Source organism: Paracoccidioides brasiliensis (assembly GCF_000150735.1).
Source record: "Paracoccidioides brasiliensis Pb18 unplaced genomic scaffold supercont2.4, whole genome shotgun sequence".
NCBI classification, from domain to species: Eukaryota; Fungi; Ascomycota; class Eurotiomycetes; order Onygenales; family Ajellomycetaceae; genus Paracoccidioides; species Paracoccidioides brasiliensis.
Window position 1 is genome coordinate 113,553 of NW_011371361.1, and position 12,863 is coordinate 126,415.

The 12,863-nt window shown below is 41.9% G+C and overlaps 6 protein-coding genes across 6 annotated transcripts; 3 read left to right on the forward strand and 3 right to left on the reverse strand.

The window, feature by feature from the left end:
- Positions 1 to 207: 207 nt before the first annotated feature.
- PADG_03537 (uncharacterized protein) lies at positions 208 to 1,612 on the reverse strand (the record flags this gene model as incomplete). Its single annotated transcript, XM_010761195.1, has 3 exons — positions 208 to 583; positions 651 to 1,020; positions 1,366 to 1,612. 3 exons carry the CDS (start codon positions 1,610 to 1,612, stop codon positions 208 to 210), a joined length of 993 nt encoding a protein of 330 aa, XP_010759497.1.
- Positions 1,613 to 2,543: 931 nt separating this feature from the next.
- PADG_03538 (uncharacterized protein) lies at positions 2,544 to 3,636 on the reverse strand (the record flags this gene model as incomplete). The annotated part of the gene is made up of 3 exons (XM_010761196.1): positions 2,544 to 2,629; positions 2,743 to 3,484; positions 3,583 to 3,636. 3 exons carry the CDS (start codon positions 3,634 to 3,636, stop codon positions 2,544 to 2,546), a joined length of 882 nt encoding a protein of 293 aa, XP_010759498.1.
- Positions 3,637 to 5,040: 1,404 nt separating this feature from the next.
- On the forward strand, positions 5,041 to 5,400 carry PADG_03539 (uncharacterized protein; the record flags this gene model as incomplete). Its single annotated transcript, XM_010760779.1, has 2 exons — positions 5,041 to 5,118; positions 5,182 to 5,400. The coding sequence occupies 2 exons, from the start codon at positions 5,041 to 5,043 to the stop codon at positions 5,398 to 5,400; spliced, it is 297 nt and encodes a 98-aa protein (XP_010759081.1).
- Positions 5,401 to 7,198: 1,798 nt separating this feature from the next.
- Positions 7,199 to 7,739, reverse strand: PADG_03540 (uncharacterized protein; the record flags this gene model as incomplete). The annotated part of the gene is made up of 2 exons (XM_010760780.1): positions 7,199 to 7,255; positions 7,329 to 7,739. The coding sequence occupies 2 exons, from the start codon at positions 7,737 to 7,739 to the stop codon at positions 7,199 to 7,201; spliced, it is 468 nt and encodes a 155-aa protein (XP_010759082.1).
- Positions 7,740 to 8,523: 784 nt separating this feature from the next.
- Positions 8,524 to 9,311, forward strand: PADG_11614 (uncharacterized protein; the record flags this gene model as incomplete). Its single annotated transcript, XM_010761548.1, has 2 exons — positions 8,524 to 8,626; positions 8,689 to 9,311. 2 exons carry the CDS (start codon positions 8,524 to 8,526, stop codon positions 9,309 to 9,311), a joined length of 726 nt encoding a protein of 241 aa, XP_010759850.1.
- A 412-nt stretch (positions 9,312 to 9,723) lies between these two features.
- PADG_11615 (uncharacterized protein) lies at positions 9,724 to 10,087 on the forward strand (the record flags this gene model as incomplete). The annotated part of the gene is made up of 2 exons (XM_010761549.1): positions 9,724 to 9,759; positions 9,830 to 10,087. The coding sequence occupies 2 exons, from the start codon at positions 9,724 to 9,726 to the stop codon at positions 10,085 to 10,087; spliced, it is 294 nt and encodes a 97-aa protein (XP_010759851.1).
- Between the last annotated feature and the right edge of the window lie 2,776 nt (positions 10,088 to 12,863).

The following is a 12,863-nucleotide window of genomic DNA, read 5'->3' on the forward strand; positions in this document are numbered from 1 at the left end:
CATGAGGTTATCTTACCCGATATTTAACAATGCTCCCTATCGAAACTTAGAAGACCAAACCTCCACCTAGTTAATACAAAATATTTATTAGCAAAAAAGAAAGAATTCCCATATTCAACCAGCCCCCTGCCTTTTTCAGATTTCAACAAGTGTGAAGGGATCATAAAAGAAAAATGGAAGAAAATAAAATAAGAGTGGCTCGAAAACTCATCTGAACTCACCATCAACGACAATATCTGCTCCATTCACATAACTACCCGCAACCTCACTACACAAAAACACCACAGCTCCCGTCAACTCTTGCGGGTCTCCCATTCTACCCATCGGGTTCCTATCCGCCCAGACCTGGCGGAACGGCGCCAGCGAATCACCGGCATTGAGCACCGTGTCCATGTATCCGGGCGAGATGGAGTTAACATGGATTCCATACCGGCCCCATTCGGCTGCAAGAGAGGCGCGCATGTGCAATATTCCAGCTTTGGAGACGTTATAGGCAACTTGGGGCTGCGGGAAGTTTACACGATGACCGCTGATGGAGGATATTAGGACAATACGGCCGGCGGCGGAGTCAGATATCATGTGTCTGGGTGGTTAACCAAAATGGACCTTAGTTGTAAAGGGGCGTTATCAATGTTTTTTCTATCACCTACTTTCCAACAGCCTGCGTAACCAGCCATGTCCCAGTTGTGTTAACATCGAGGACCTTCCTCCACTGGTCTGCGGGCATGTCCTCCGCAAGTACACAATTTACTATGCCCGCAAAGCAGCACAGGATGTTCAGGGGACCGAGCTGAGATCGCATGTTTTCAACGACCCTCGGCACACTCTCCGCGTCTGTAACATCGATGCCTGCGCTGAGGATTGTCGCTGAAGGGAAATCTTTGCGGAGAGCATGAATCGCATCGGAGATGTCAGCTTTCTTGAAAGAATCTGGAAGATCCAGGAGGCCTAGGCCTGAAAGACCATGTTCAAGGAGAGCACGGGCAGAGGCGAGGGCGAGAGCTCCAGCTCCGCCGGTCACTTGAAACTTGTTAGCATACTTATTTGGGGTGGTAGTGCATTCCCCATACTCATATTATCATCCATACAACAAGCGCAATAAAATCCTGTGTAGGAATTGCCGGCCAATCAGCCATAAATGTTAGGCTATCTGATTTGAGAGAGATGTTGCATAAAACAATATACAAAAGGAGAACATTGTTGAGTGCTACCACCGATGTATCTATGTAGGAACTATATCCATGGGGTAGGGGTAGATGATATCCGAAATCGACGCAAAGCAAGGAAATTCCTAATACATCATAAATGAATTGTCCATAAAATAAGAACCACAGAAAACTATAAATTTGAAAAGAAACCACCTACATATTGCAGAACCCCTGATACTAAACCTCAATTTCGCACGCTCGGATGGAGTCACAATCATCGTAAAAGACTCAGACAATCCGTTTGATAGTGTGTTGGGATTGCCTAGATGCATCCAAGGAACCTTCCTCTCTGCTTTCTTCTCCTCTACGGTATCTTTTGACGGTTCAGCAGAGCTTACGTCAAGGGGTATACCGCAGTCCTGGGTCTCGGTGAATGATTTGTGGCTCGGGTCAGATTGATCCATGGTGATTGCTGTATGTAGAGCGCGCGGGGTAAGGAGGGGGATGCGAATTGAAAGTGGAAGAATGAAAACGGTATCAAATTGCAGGAAGAGGAGGTCAGGAAATGGTTGACTATATATCATGGACACACGTGTGGAGAATCTTTTTAGGGTGTGAGATCTAATAGGGAATATTTTGCAAACTGAATCTCTGATCTACGGAGAAGATCGTGTCGCTGACATTGTTTCTTCCCCATGTTATGAAGGGGCTAAATATCTCACCAGGCCACCCACCAAATAAGCTCATATTTCCGAAATAAAAAGGTCGAGATTGCTGATATAAGCATTTCTTTAATCTATTTAGATTTTGTTTGAACGACAAATATTACCTACTCATCCTGATCGGCTGCTCCTTATTTCCGCTCCTGTCGGGCAGCTCCGGTGTGTGTATGGTACACCCAAGTATGCGAGTCTCCAACGTGTAAGTTGGTTAGAATAACATGCCCCGCTTCGTTTTATCAGATAGATTCATTAAAATAAAGTATGATAATTGAAGAAAGTGAGAAAAGAGAGAGTGCATCTATCTCAGACGCACGAATGAATAATACCCTTTATACAATGCCCTCGAATAACAAAGAAGCTGCCGAAAAAAGTGTGTTTATGTAACTCCCTTGCCCCTGGATATTTGGTAACAAAAGTAAACAATCTGCTCGGGACCATGATGCGAAGTTAGCGACGAGAATTTTCCAAAAAAAAAAAGAAAAGAAAAGAAAAGAAAAAGAAAAGAAGAAAAGAAAAATAAAGGATGAAAAGGAAGTTCTAGCCGCAAAGCACGGAAGGGAAGGGAAAAGGAAGAGTTAATCAGAGCCCAAAAGAAAAGAGAAAAGAAAAAAAAAGTTTCCCCTCTAGCGTTGCCGAACACCTTTTGAAGTTAGTACGTGGAGAAAAGGTTTCATCAATAATCGTCTTCGGCTTGTTGATAGATATGTCGACTTCTCGCAGGATCCTTGCGCATTTGTTGACCAGAACCGGTAAAACCAACTGCAACAAAATCGGAGTTAGCACATACGCTACCCTTACAAGGAACATCACGGCAGTGTATATGTAAAGTGCCAATTTTTGGGGTGGGGGGGATATAGGGGAGCGGATCATACCTCGTGCGTTGATGCCTTCAGGTGTGCGAAACATGCTCTCCTTCTTCCCAGCCTTCCCCATCTTACTCTTGGCCGCAAAGTCCTGCCATTTCGACTTCCCGGCCTCGAGCTCCCTTGTGGCTTTGACTTTCCGGGGCATCTTAGCTGGGCGCGGGGGGCCGTCGCTGACTTTATTTGGCTCTTTGCGCGCCTGGTTGGCCAGGGCAGGATTGATATCAGCCGCTGCAGAAATCACACTGGAATTGGCAGGGACAGTCTGCGGAGATGAGGTGCCTGGCATGCCATCAGCCTTGCGTTTTCGCGTGTCAGAAATAGGTTTGATGTCCTTTGCCGTCAAAGTTTCAGTAGTTCCGTATGACTTGAAGGAAACTATATATATGGGGTTCGTGGATGAGCCAGTAATAGATGTAATGCGGGCCGGGTAGAATGAATTATCTCCCGATGCCCACCGTGCCAGGACATTATCGTTTACGGAGAAGGATACGGGAGGTGATGGCTGAGATTCCTCGAGTGGCGCAGGTTCGACGGTAGGCTTTTTGTAGCCCGCTTGGTATGCTGGGTGGTTCTCTTTTGACCATTTCTCTTTGACAGGAGGAGGGGAGGGTTTCGACTTCGGTTGCGTAGGCCGCAATTCCGAGATGGATTGCTCCGTGAGGGATATGAATTCTTCAAGTTCAGTCTTCAGGCCCTGCAGTTCCGAATTGTCTGGATCTACCTGCAAGCTCGATTGTACAGCTTCAAGCTATAAGATCGTTAGACTTATGTGCGGAGTATATCTCCGAAATGCCGACACGGAAATTCAAGACAAATGGAGTGAGGAAAATACTGATCAGGATATACCTGTATTTTGAATTCCTTCACTTCCGCCTCCAAGGCGACAACTTCTGCGTTCATTTTTCTCGTGAGGTTCGCAGTGGGTAGGTGGTTAGATGCACTGTAATAATTATACAAAATAAAATGGGCTGCAAGGCTCTGCAAATTATAGGGAAACTGACGGTGAGGTAGGAAAAAGTTGATTCGGATTTAGTTGAAGGCGGTTAGGCTGGGGAAGGTTAAGCTCTGTATCACGTGATGCAAACTGCTTATAGGTGCCATCCGGCCCGAGGGTTAACTAGCCTTTTCGGCATGCCGAAAACGACAAACTCTCAACTTCTCAACTTCTGAACGGTCTCACACATGTTGAAGCAGCCAATACACCACAATGCATTAAACAGCATCACACGCTCCATTTTGTCTACGTTTGTTTCTGTTTCAATCGGTAGAAATTCACTTGTTGAACGTCTTATTTGTCATGACTGTCATGACTTGGGAAAGGCAAAACATAAATGCGGGCCTTATTGCGCATAAACAACATACAGCGGCATATTTGTTCCAGCACCTCCTGGTAATTGTTTCGCGGGATTTCCCTCATGAGAACACCAGCCATATGCTAAAGATGGTCATTACTACTATTTGGGGAAGAATGAGAATGCCCCAGAAATTGGCAAAATTCACAACAACCAAGCAGCATGTAACTGAACCATATTCTTGTCAGAGCAGACAGAATGCAAGCACAGAAGAACAAATCATCACGTATATTGAAGATAAAGCGGAATTGAAATGGTTCATTCGCACGAGATTCTATTCTTGCTCTATGCTTTCTTCCCCTATTTACACTACTTCCCGCATCAACATCTCCTTTCTTACTCTTTTTTTTTTTTCTCAATTAATAACATGTATTTAAGCGCGCTACATTCGCGAGGAAGAGAGAAGGAGATGCAGATGCAACCAAGCTGGGCTTATATTTATCAGATCTCGCTTTTTATTCTCATTTATCAATCGGGTTCATGAGGTGAGGCGCGTCCGCGGAATTATGGTTGGATGGTTGGTTGGTAGGTAGGGTTTCAACTCTTCCTCACCAATATGCCATGCAAGCATGCATAATTCCCACTCAATGACTATGAAGCAGGAGTTCTAGACAAAGGACCTAGACCACACTGTCAATAAATTTAACTGGCTCTCGCACAAGCACTAGCAAAGAAATGATGAAAAAGATTTCAGTTCTTTTTGAACAAATCCTAAAAAAGCATCAAACAATCTCGTATTTTGAAGAATATGACGGTGTAGCCTGAGTCACACAAACCCACATGGTTTCAAATTCGTTGACTCCACACCAACTGCCGACTTCGGAAATACCTAGTTTCTGCGGGTTGAACGCTTGTTTCGTTGTTTGCGCTGTATTTATGCGAATACGACGACTGTTGATGAGTTTAAAGGGAATCGATCACAAGAAACAGGATGCGGGTAAACTTCATAACCATGATGATATCGAGACCATCATCCATTGTGGAAGAGGCAAAAACCACCCTAAGGCAACAGAACATGGCCTTCTCTATAGTATGACCAGGAAACAGGTGCATGGGGGCCGGAGATATCGCTTGCACTGTTGCATCTGCAAAGGTCGTAACTTGGGATAAGGAGGCTAGAACTAAGGGCCAGAATCATTTCCCCCGAAAATCAGGCCAAGGTAAAGATCAGCCTTTCCCCAGACTACCCAAGAATCGGGAATGGGAGCAGAAGGAGATAATTGTAACTGGCGCAAATATCAAGCTTCGAGCACTTAGAGATTTTTCTAGTTTAAACGTTCAAACGGTGAGCAGAAGGCCGGATGTCGACTAGCTCGACGGCTGCTTTACGCTGGCCATTGTCCAATACTGCCACGCTCCACGCACCGTGGACGCCCCTTTCATCCCATCAAGCTTAGTATTTCGTTATATAGCAGTTAGCAACGCAGAGAGATTCTATCTTAGGCAGCTCACATCCGCTCCCTAACATTAACATGATATTAAGAGAATTCAAATTTTGTAAAGTCTGCTCTTTAAAGACATGGAAAAGATTATATATGCTAGTGAAAAGTTTGTCTTTGAAAAGAAGATGCTTGCACATGAGAATAAAGCTCTAATTAAAGCTTTATACAATGAAAAGAAATGATGACAATGTGGAAAGCTCTTAGATCTATTGAATTCAGAGCAGCAGTCTGATCAGACTCAATTCTTCTCATCATTTAAGATTCAACAAGCTCATGAGAGGATTCAAAAAGTAGATTATAAAAAAGAGAAGAAAGCTGCTCAACAAGCTCAAAAGCAACTTCAATATGATCTCTGAATAACATAAGAAGCTGAAGAGGCCCAGCAAAAACAAATTGAACAACAAACAGCCCAGACAACAGCTCACAAAGCTCATAAGGAAGAGAAAACTAGAAAGACAGAGTAGTGCAAAGCTTAGCAGCTTGCTAGAAAGGCTAAAAAGACTCAACTTAAAGCTGAGAAGCAAGAACAAACTCATACTCATGCTGCAAAGTAAAAATCAGTCAGTTCAACTACAGCTGCTTCAAAGTAATAGCAGAAGCAGGCATCTACAACAGATTCTAATTCTTTAAACCCTATCTGACTTTCCAGTCTAGGAAATGAGGTCAATCTCAATCTCTCAGAGCAGCTTACTGTTGTTTCTACTACTAATTCAGAAATTAACACTTCTTTGATCAATCTTCTTACTCTATGCTAGATCTCCTGCCATGGCTGTGTTCTTCAGTCAAGCACATATCTATTTTATTAAACCACCTTTTTTGTATGAAACTAGAGAATACTCTCATTACTATTTAATAATCTAATTAATATTTATTTTGTTGTTGTGGAATTAATTAGATTCTAGCAAGTTGAGGCAGTTTTGCTGAGAGCGGCTCATTTAGTGGTAAATCACGTTACTAAATAGAATTAATGATTGCTCTTGTTCGTGGCGAATTATGTCCACTCCACTTAGACGGCTTACTAAATCGCTAGATGATCACAAGGATATATAAGCCCCAGCAAATATTTCATGAAAAAAGATGGGAACAAGTTGAACACTAATAAATATCTGGAGGTGGCCGCAGTCCAAAGGTATGTTGGTTTTCAGGAGCTTTTTAATGGACGTTATGGACCCTCTGAGACCGGTAATCGCAAAAAAAATTTCGGGCTAATTGGGTGTTTGGGCGGGAATTCCGGTCATTTGTATGGGTGATGCAAGCGGATGCGGTGGAAATACCCAGCATCCTAACGGAATGCTGTCCCCAAACGAATTTCCCTCCTCACCAGATTCTATAGCACATCCCGGAGTTTGGATGCCAAGTCAAAGACTAAAACGATAACCGCCACACCAGGGCAATGTTCAGCGATGTCGACGGAGACGATCTGCCACAAAATTGTTGAAAATATTGATAGGAACGAGGTCCAAGTTTTTTTTTTTTTAAATTTACAGAGTCGCCATCCTGAGCCACCAGACCCTATGTTCATGGTTTGGACTTTTAAAAACTATGGCCCCTTCAACGATCTACCAATATTTTCATCGATCATTGAATGCTATTCCTCACGCTGCAGTACCGAAAGGTTATCGCACCATCTCCGCAAGTGCATTCCTATCCCAATGCAGAGAAAATTGGCTAGGTGCAATAGTAGAGATAAGTCTCAGCAATCTCGCCTCGTGCATGATCAGCTTCCTGTAAGAAGAAAGTTATGGTCCTGGTTAGTGTTTGACTATGACCTAAGTTGCTGTAAACAGTAGACACTCACTAGTGAATCTGCGAGTTGAGACACCATTAGCTCTTCATCCTCAATAAATCCTCGTTGTCTCTCGGTAAGGCTATCTGCGTGATAGGTCTGGGCTCTGTCGAAGTCTAACCAGACCACTCTTTCGGGGTCATTCCTGACAATCATCATGTTCCTCGGTTTGGCGTCGCAATGCAGAACCAACGCTCTGTGAATCTCTCGGATGCCACGGATCAAAGCCTCTCCCCGCTCCTTTGTAAAATTGTGCGGATAGATCATCTCCATTTGTGGAATGTACTCCAAGGGGATGGCGCTAGGAGGATTCTTGTCATTAAGAAACATCTTCAGATGAGGTTGATAGTGTGATAAGTCCATCCGTTCCATTGTCCCATAGAACCGAGGCACGATTCCGCGGTCGCAAAGGCCGTGCTTCATTTAGTCGTCTGTAGGCAGTCGATTCGCAGATGTGAATGTTTGTTTCGCGCTCAGGAGGTGCGGGCTGGAGTGGCCCGTTGTCATGATGCTGTCCCAAATGTTAGAATGAACTGTTGTTTTGAAAAGCCTAAGGGTACACAGACCACTTTCATTACACATACCTTGTTGCGAATATGAACAAGGAATATTTCTGAGAATTCTGAGCTGAAAAGCTTTCACTTAAATGTTATCTCAGAGGGGTCAACGTCAGTAAAATCCATGAGATGTTGTGTTTCGATCTTCGAGTTTGCTTTGTCCCCTTCAAAATTCGAGGTTTGCGGGGAAACGTTGAGCCTTAAGAGAGAAGAGAGCAGGGAATAGTTTGATTTGTTTGCTCAATTTCAATCAGTACATGGCTTCCAGAAATTTTGAGTCTACCCCAATGGACTCGACCTTATGGCTCCACTGAGTTGCGATTTTAACGAGTCTATGTCAAGCACGTAAATCTTGTGGAGGAGCGATTGGTTGTCATTCGATACAAATGCTAGACACGTTGAGTGGTTTTGGATGTGTCAACGCTCAGCAACAAGTACGAAACTTGGTCCCTTCAGTTAGCCAATTGAATTCGGTTTGTGATGCTTCAACAAACACCCCATATCCTGCGGCATCGCCTTATTGGGGAGACATAATTTGTTTTTCTTGGTTTCAACTCAAATATATATAGCCGAAACGTGTCCTAGAAGAATCAACTTAGGATGTGTGCCGTTATTAAAAAGTTCCAGGCTTGAATCTCTCTTTTCATCTTATGGCTCAGGTCACGCTTATCACGTTCTTGCAGCAGCCACTGGCAGCAGTTCCGGTCCACCCCCCACCCCAGATAGGCCGCAACACTACGAATCAAGCATACAGTTATCTCAACATCCGAGGGCTCCAGATCTGGCAGGGCTTTAATCTCGAGACAATTCTCCAGCAGTACCATATGTCTTGAACGGCGCGGTGATCGCGGCTGACCCTATGCCAGTCTCTCCACCACGACCCATTACCGCTGAAAATGTTCTCCAAGCGCAAATCTGCGAGATTTTGAGACCACGCATTCGACGCTCATTGCGAGTTGGATTTTCTTTTTTAGCAAACAATGGAGGAATGCAGGGTCGCACAGAACTGTGTTTTGATGTTGGCAAAGCAGCACGAGCAATTGAAAATTATAAACCTGATACTGCATATTTCGACATTCATGCGGCTCCAGCAACTGCACCCAACCGTGCTCCAGGAGATGTCAAGCCCTCGTGGAAATGGAGAACCGACATGGGAGGGAGCCAAATTGTCAGTCAACGAAATGAGTATCACCAAGCGTTAAGCCAGGTTAATTTTTATATGAACCAGCACAACAGTCGCTATGGGTTCCTTGTCACCAACCAAGAACTAGTCGCAATCCGGAAGCTGGTCGAAAATGGAAATCTTGAGCTCGCTCAACCAATCCTTTGGACCACAGGAGGAACTGCCACCCAACCGCGATTGACTGTTATGCTTGCTTTGTGGTACATTGGTATGCTTGCATCGCATGATCAGGGAGTCAACAATTGGCGGATGTGAGCCATCCCCGTGTACTCACGAAGCCAGTGTGTCGGCTACTTTTGTTTCTTTAGGTCCATACGTCTTCTTTGTCCATGACTTCCTATGTATGTATTATGGTATCAATTCTGAGAGAGAAATCGAAAAGAGTTCTATTTTGTTCCCCCACGGATTGGCGAAAACAGGCAAATGCCCGGGCCCTGTTACAAACTACGATCGTACGTGGTGTAGATAAGTATTGCTATCTAATAACTTTTTATATAGTCACGAATGTGAGTTGTTCATACACCGAGACGATGATCAACCGCCGTGTCAAAAGGGTTATCTTATGACAAGCTACATGTATCTATTAAATACGGACGAAGCCAACAGTTTTCCATTCCGCTTTCTTCACGCAGAGCCTACCACAATCTCTTTATCGATTTTATCAATCATGGCTTTACATCGGCATCAGTCATCTTTAGAAAAGGTATTGGACTCCTGTGACCATCGTGGTCTCTTTTTTCTTTTGTTTTATTCTTCTTGCCGATTCATACCAGCCTTCTGGAAGTGTTTTCTCAAGAATTTGGCTGAATACAAACGGATTTGGCGATCCGGATGATATGCAGGATGATGAAATTGTTCTTGAGCCTGACTCAGCAGATGGCCCATTTGTGCCAACAGAAACATGGTGTCCATCTCCTTCTGAAACCTTATTCCCAGCTGTCCTAGATGTGGTGCAGTACAAAGATGTTCAACAGAAAGTGCTGAGTAAGCTGAAGAAGAAGTCCTCAAAAATCAGAGGATTGTGCAGATAGTACAGAAATATAATAGACCTTTTATACTTTTCTTTGTCTTTTTAGCAATCATATTTTGTACTATGATATGAAATAATCTTTAATATTCTTTATAATCTGTTGTTGTTGATTCATTTTTTTAATATATTTTAGACCTCATTCTAAGAATGAAACTATTCAGACTCTAGTGTTAAATCCTAAAACTCCTCTTCAAAGCTAGAAAAATATGCAAATAAAATGAAACAGAAAAACAAAGACGGAAGAAACAAAGAAAAGAAAAGAGATAGCAGAGCAAACAAACAAGATATAAACAAATGAACATGAACCAAAAAAATATTATATTATAGTTGTAGTAAAGATAGACCTCAGTCTAGAATATAATAAATAATCTCAATAGTGCTTTCTAGATCAGAATGAAATATGAAAAGCAAACAAAAAACAAAAAGCAAACAAATAAAACAGATATAATATAGAACAAATTGAAATCAAAAATTTTAATTACACTAATGAAGATTCTATTCAATCAACTTTACAATCTTATATTCACAGTCTCTCTGTGATCTCCTACTCTACATAAGATATGAACAAAGAAAAATAAACAAAGAAATATCATATCATAGCTGTAGGCAAGATAAACTCTGAACTCTAATCTGATATATAATATCAATAGAGCTCCTAGACTGGAATGAAATATGTCAAGAATGACATTATATAGTTATACTAATGAAGATTCTATTCAATTGACTTTACAATTTTGCATTTACTATCTCTAAGCAATCTGTCTTTGTTTGAAATATCTATAATCTATCAGAGTAGTCAAATAAAGACTATTTGTTCTTCTATTCTGCATGAAATTTTCTAATCAATTTCTTATAACTTGTAATCAAATCACTTCATGATTATCAGATGGACTTTTATAAAACATGATTCTTCAAAAATTCCTTATCTTCTCATACTCAGATCTGAAAATATAGTATCTTCTTTACTGATCATCTCTTCCTCATTCTGTTACATACAGCTAGGATTGCAGAAAGCTTAATATATCTGAAACACAATTGATGTATCTGTCTAGTTTGCTAAGTAGTCTTTCATGTGACAAGGTACTTCAGTATTGTCTTATTATTTCTCTCTCTTTTTTCTTTCCTCCTTTCATATAGATCTGAAAGTTCAATATCATTTTTATCAACCACTTCTTCTTAGTTATGTATTCAACTGAAATTGAAGAAATTTCACTTTATAAATGTGAAAAGATATGAATGTGGGCATTGTAAGAAGAGGTCAATTCACTCATGATAAGCAGAGATATTTCTGTTGCAGATCAGTGAAAATCAAAACTATAATAAAATGAGCTTTACCTAAAACTTCTCGTGAAGTCAATGCAGTACTACCATTTGCCATCAGATCTAATTCATCATCTTTTTTGATGAATGCCTTATTGGCAGATGATAATAGCTAAGATGTCTACACATCTACAGACTCTGTTGTGAATTCATCGTCATGATAAATCTTCATTGAGTTATTGATGATGATGAGATCATCTGAAATAGCTAGTCAGTAAAGTCAGTAAGAAACATTATGAAAAAATCTCAAAATCAACCTCTACTTGCACCTGACTGGTATGTATGAAAGTAGGCTTCAGAGACACTTTCTTTGACTGTATTCATCTCAATAGTTATATCAAAGCAGTTGTTAGAAAAATTACTAAAATCTAACTTAATGAGAAGGATAGCAGCATGATCATTGATGTTTCTTTGACTTCTGCAAAGAGATTGACTTTCATCATCTGACAAAATCTCCTTCAAAATTCTGTCAAAGTTATTTTCTGAAGTTTCAGATGACTAAGACCATTGACTTGCAGATGAAGAAGAAATGAAAAATGTAATCAAGAGAGACAGATGAGAGGGAGGAGGAGAAGGCAATAAGTGTCTGAGTTACTGTAAAAGACAAGATAGAGAAGAAGATGTGTTAGCAGTGAAAATGAGTCTCTGTGCTGACATATTATTGAGAAGCTATAACTGTGCAGAGATTGCAGAAAGTTTGAGACTCTATAGTAGTTTGAAAGAATTCATGAGATTTGAGAGTTGATAGAACTGAATCTTGTTTATTGTGACTGCAGTCAAGTTTTGCTCAACACATACATGTATGTTTTTGAGATTGAGATTTGGGAAAGCTGTGATTCTCATTCTGCAAGCAATGCTTTTAAAAAGAGAAAAAACTGATACTTTTATAGAGTGACAACTAGAAATGCTCCTTCTTTGACAAAGTGCTCAAAGTCTATGAAAAACTTTTCCTATATGCTGTGAATAGATCTCAGTATTTTCAAAAAATGCTTCACTTCTTTTACTCTAACCTGGGAACTACCTGCAAAGAAGGGATGGATCACAATGCAACACATGAAATGCAATGGCAAAACAAGTTTGGCAAGGGAGATTGGCAGATATCTTTGGTAGTGCGGCAGGCTGAGCCTAAGCTGGGGGGGGATGGGGGATGGGGGATGGGGGATGGGGAAGAGTGAGACGAGGTGGGAAATTGGGAAGAGGGAAGGTGTGTGGGCGAGAGGGGAAGAGGAGCGATCTTATATAGATTTTCAGACCGCGTTGATGATGTAACTCCAAGCGGCGAGGTGGAGGCGCGTCAAACCCGAAGGGTTGACGGCACGACCGACGCGGCCAATGGTTGGGGTCCGCGAGGTCAGGCCAAGGCCCGTTCGGGAAACGCGAGAGGGGGAGGGTCGCATGCGGCCGCGTACTCACCGTCCGATTGTTACTTTTCTTTTTTTTTCTTTTTTTCTCCGGCT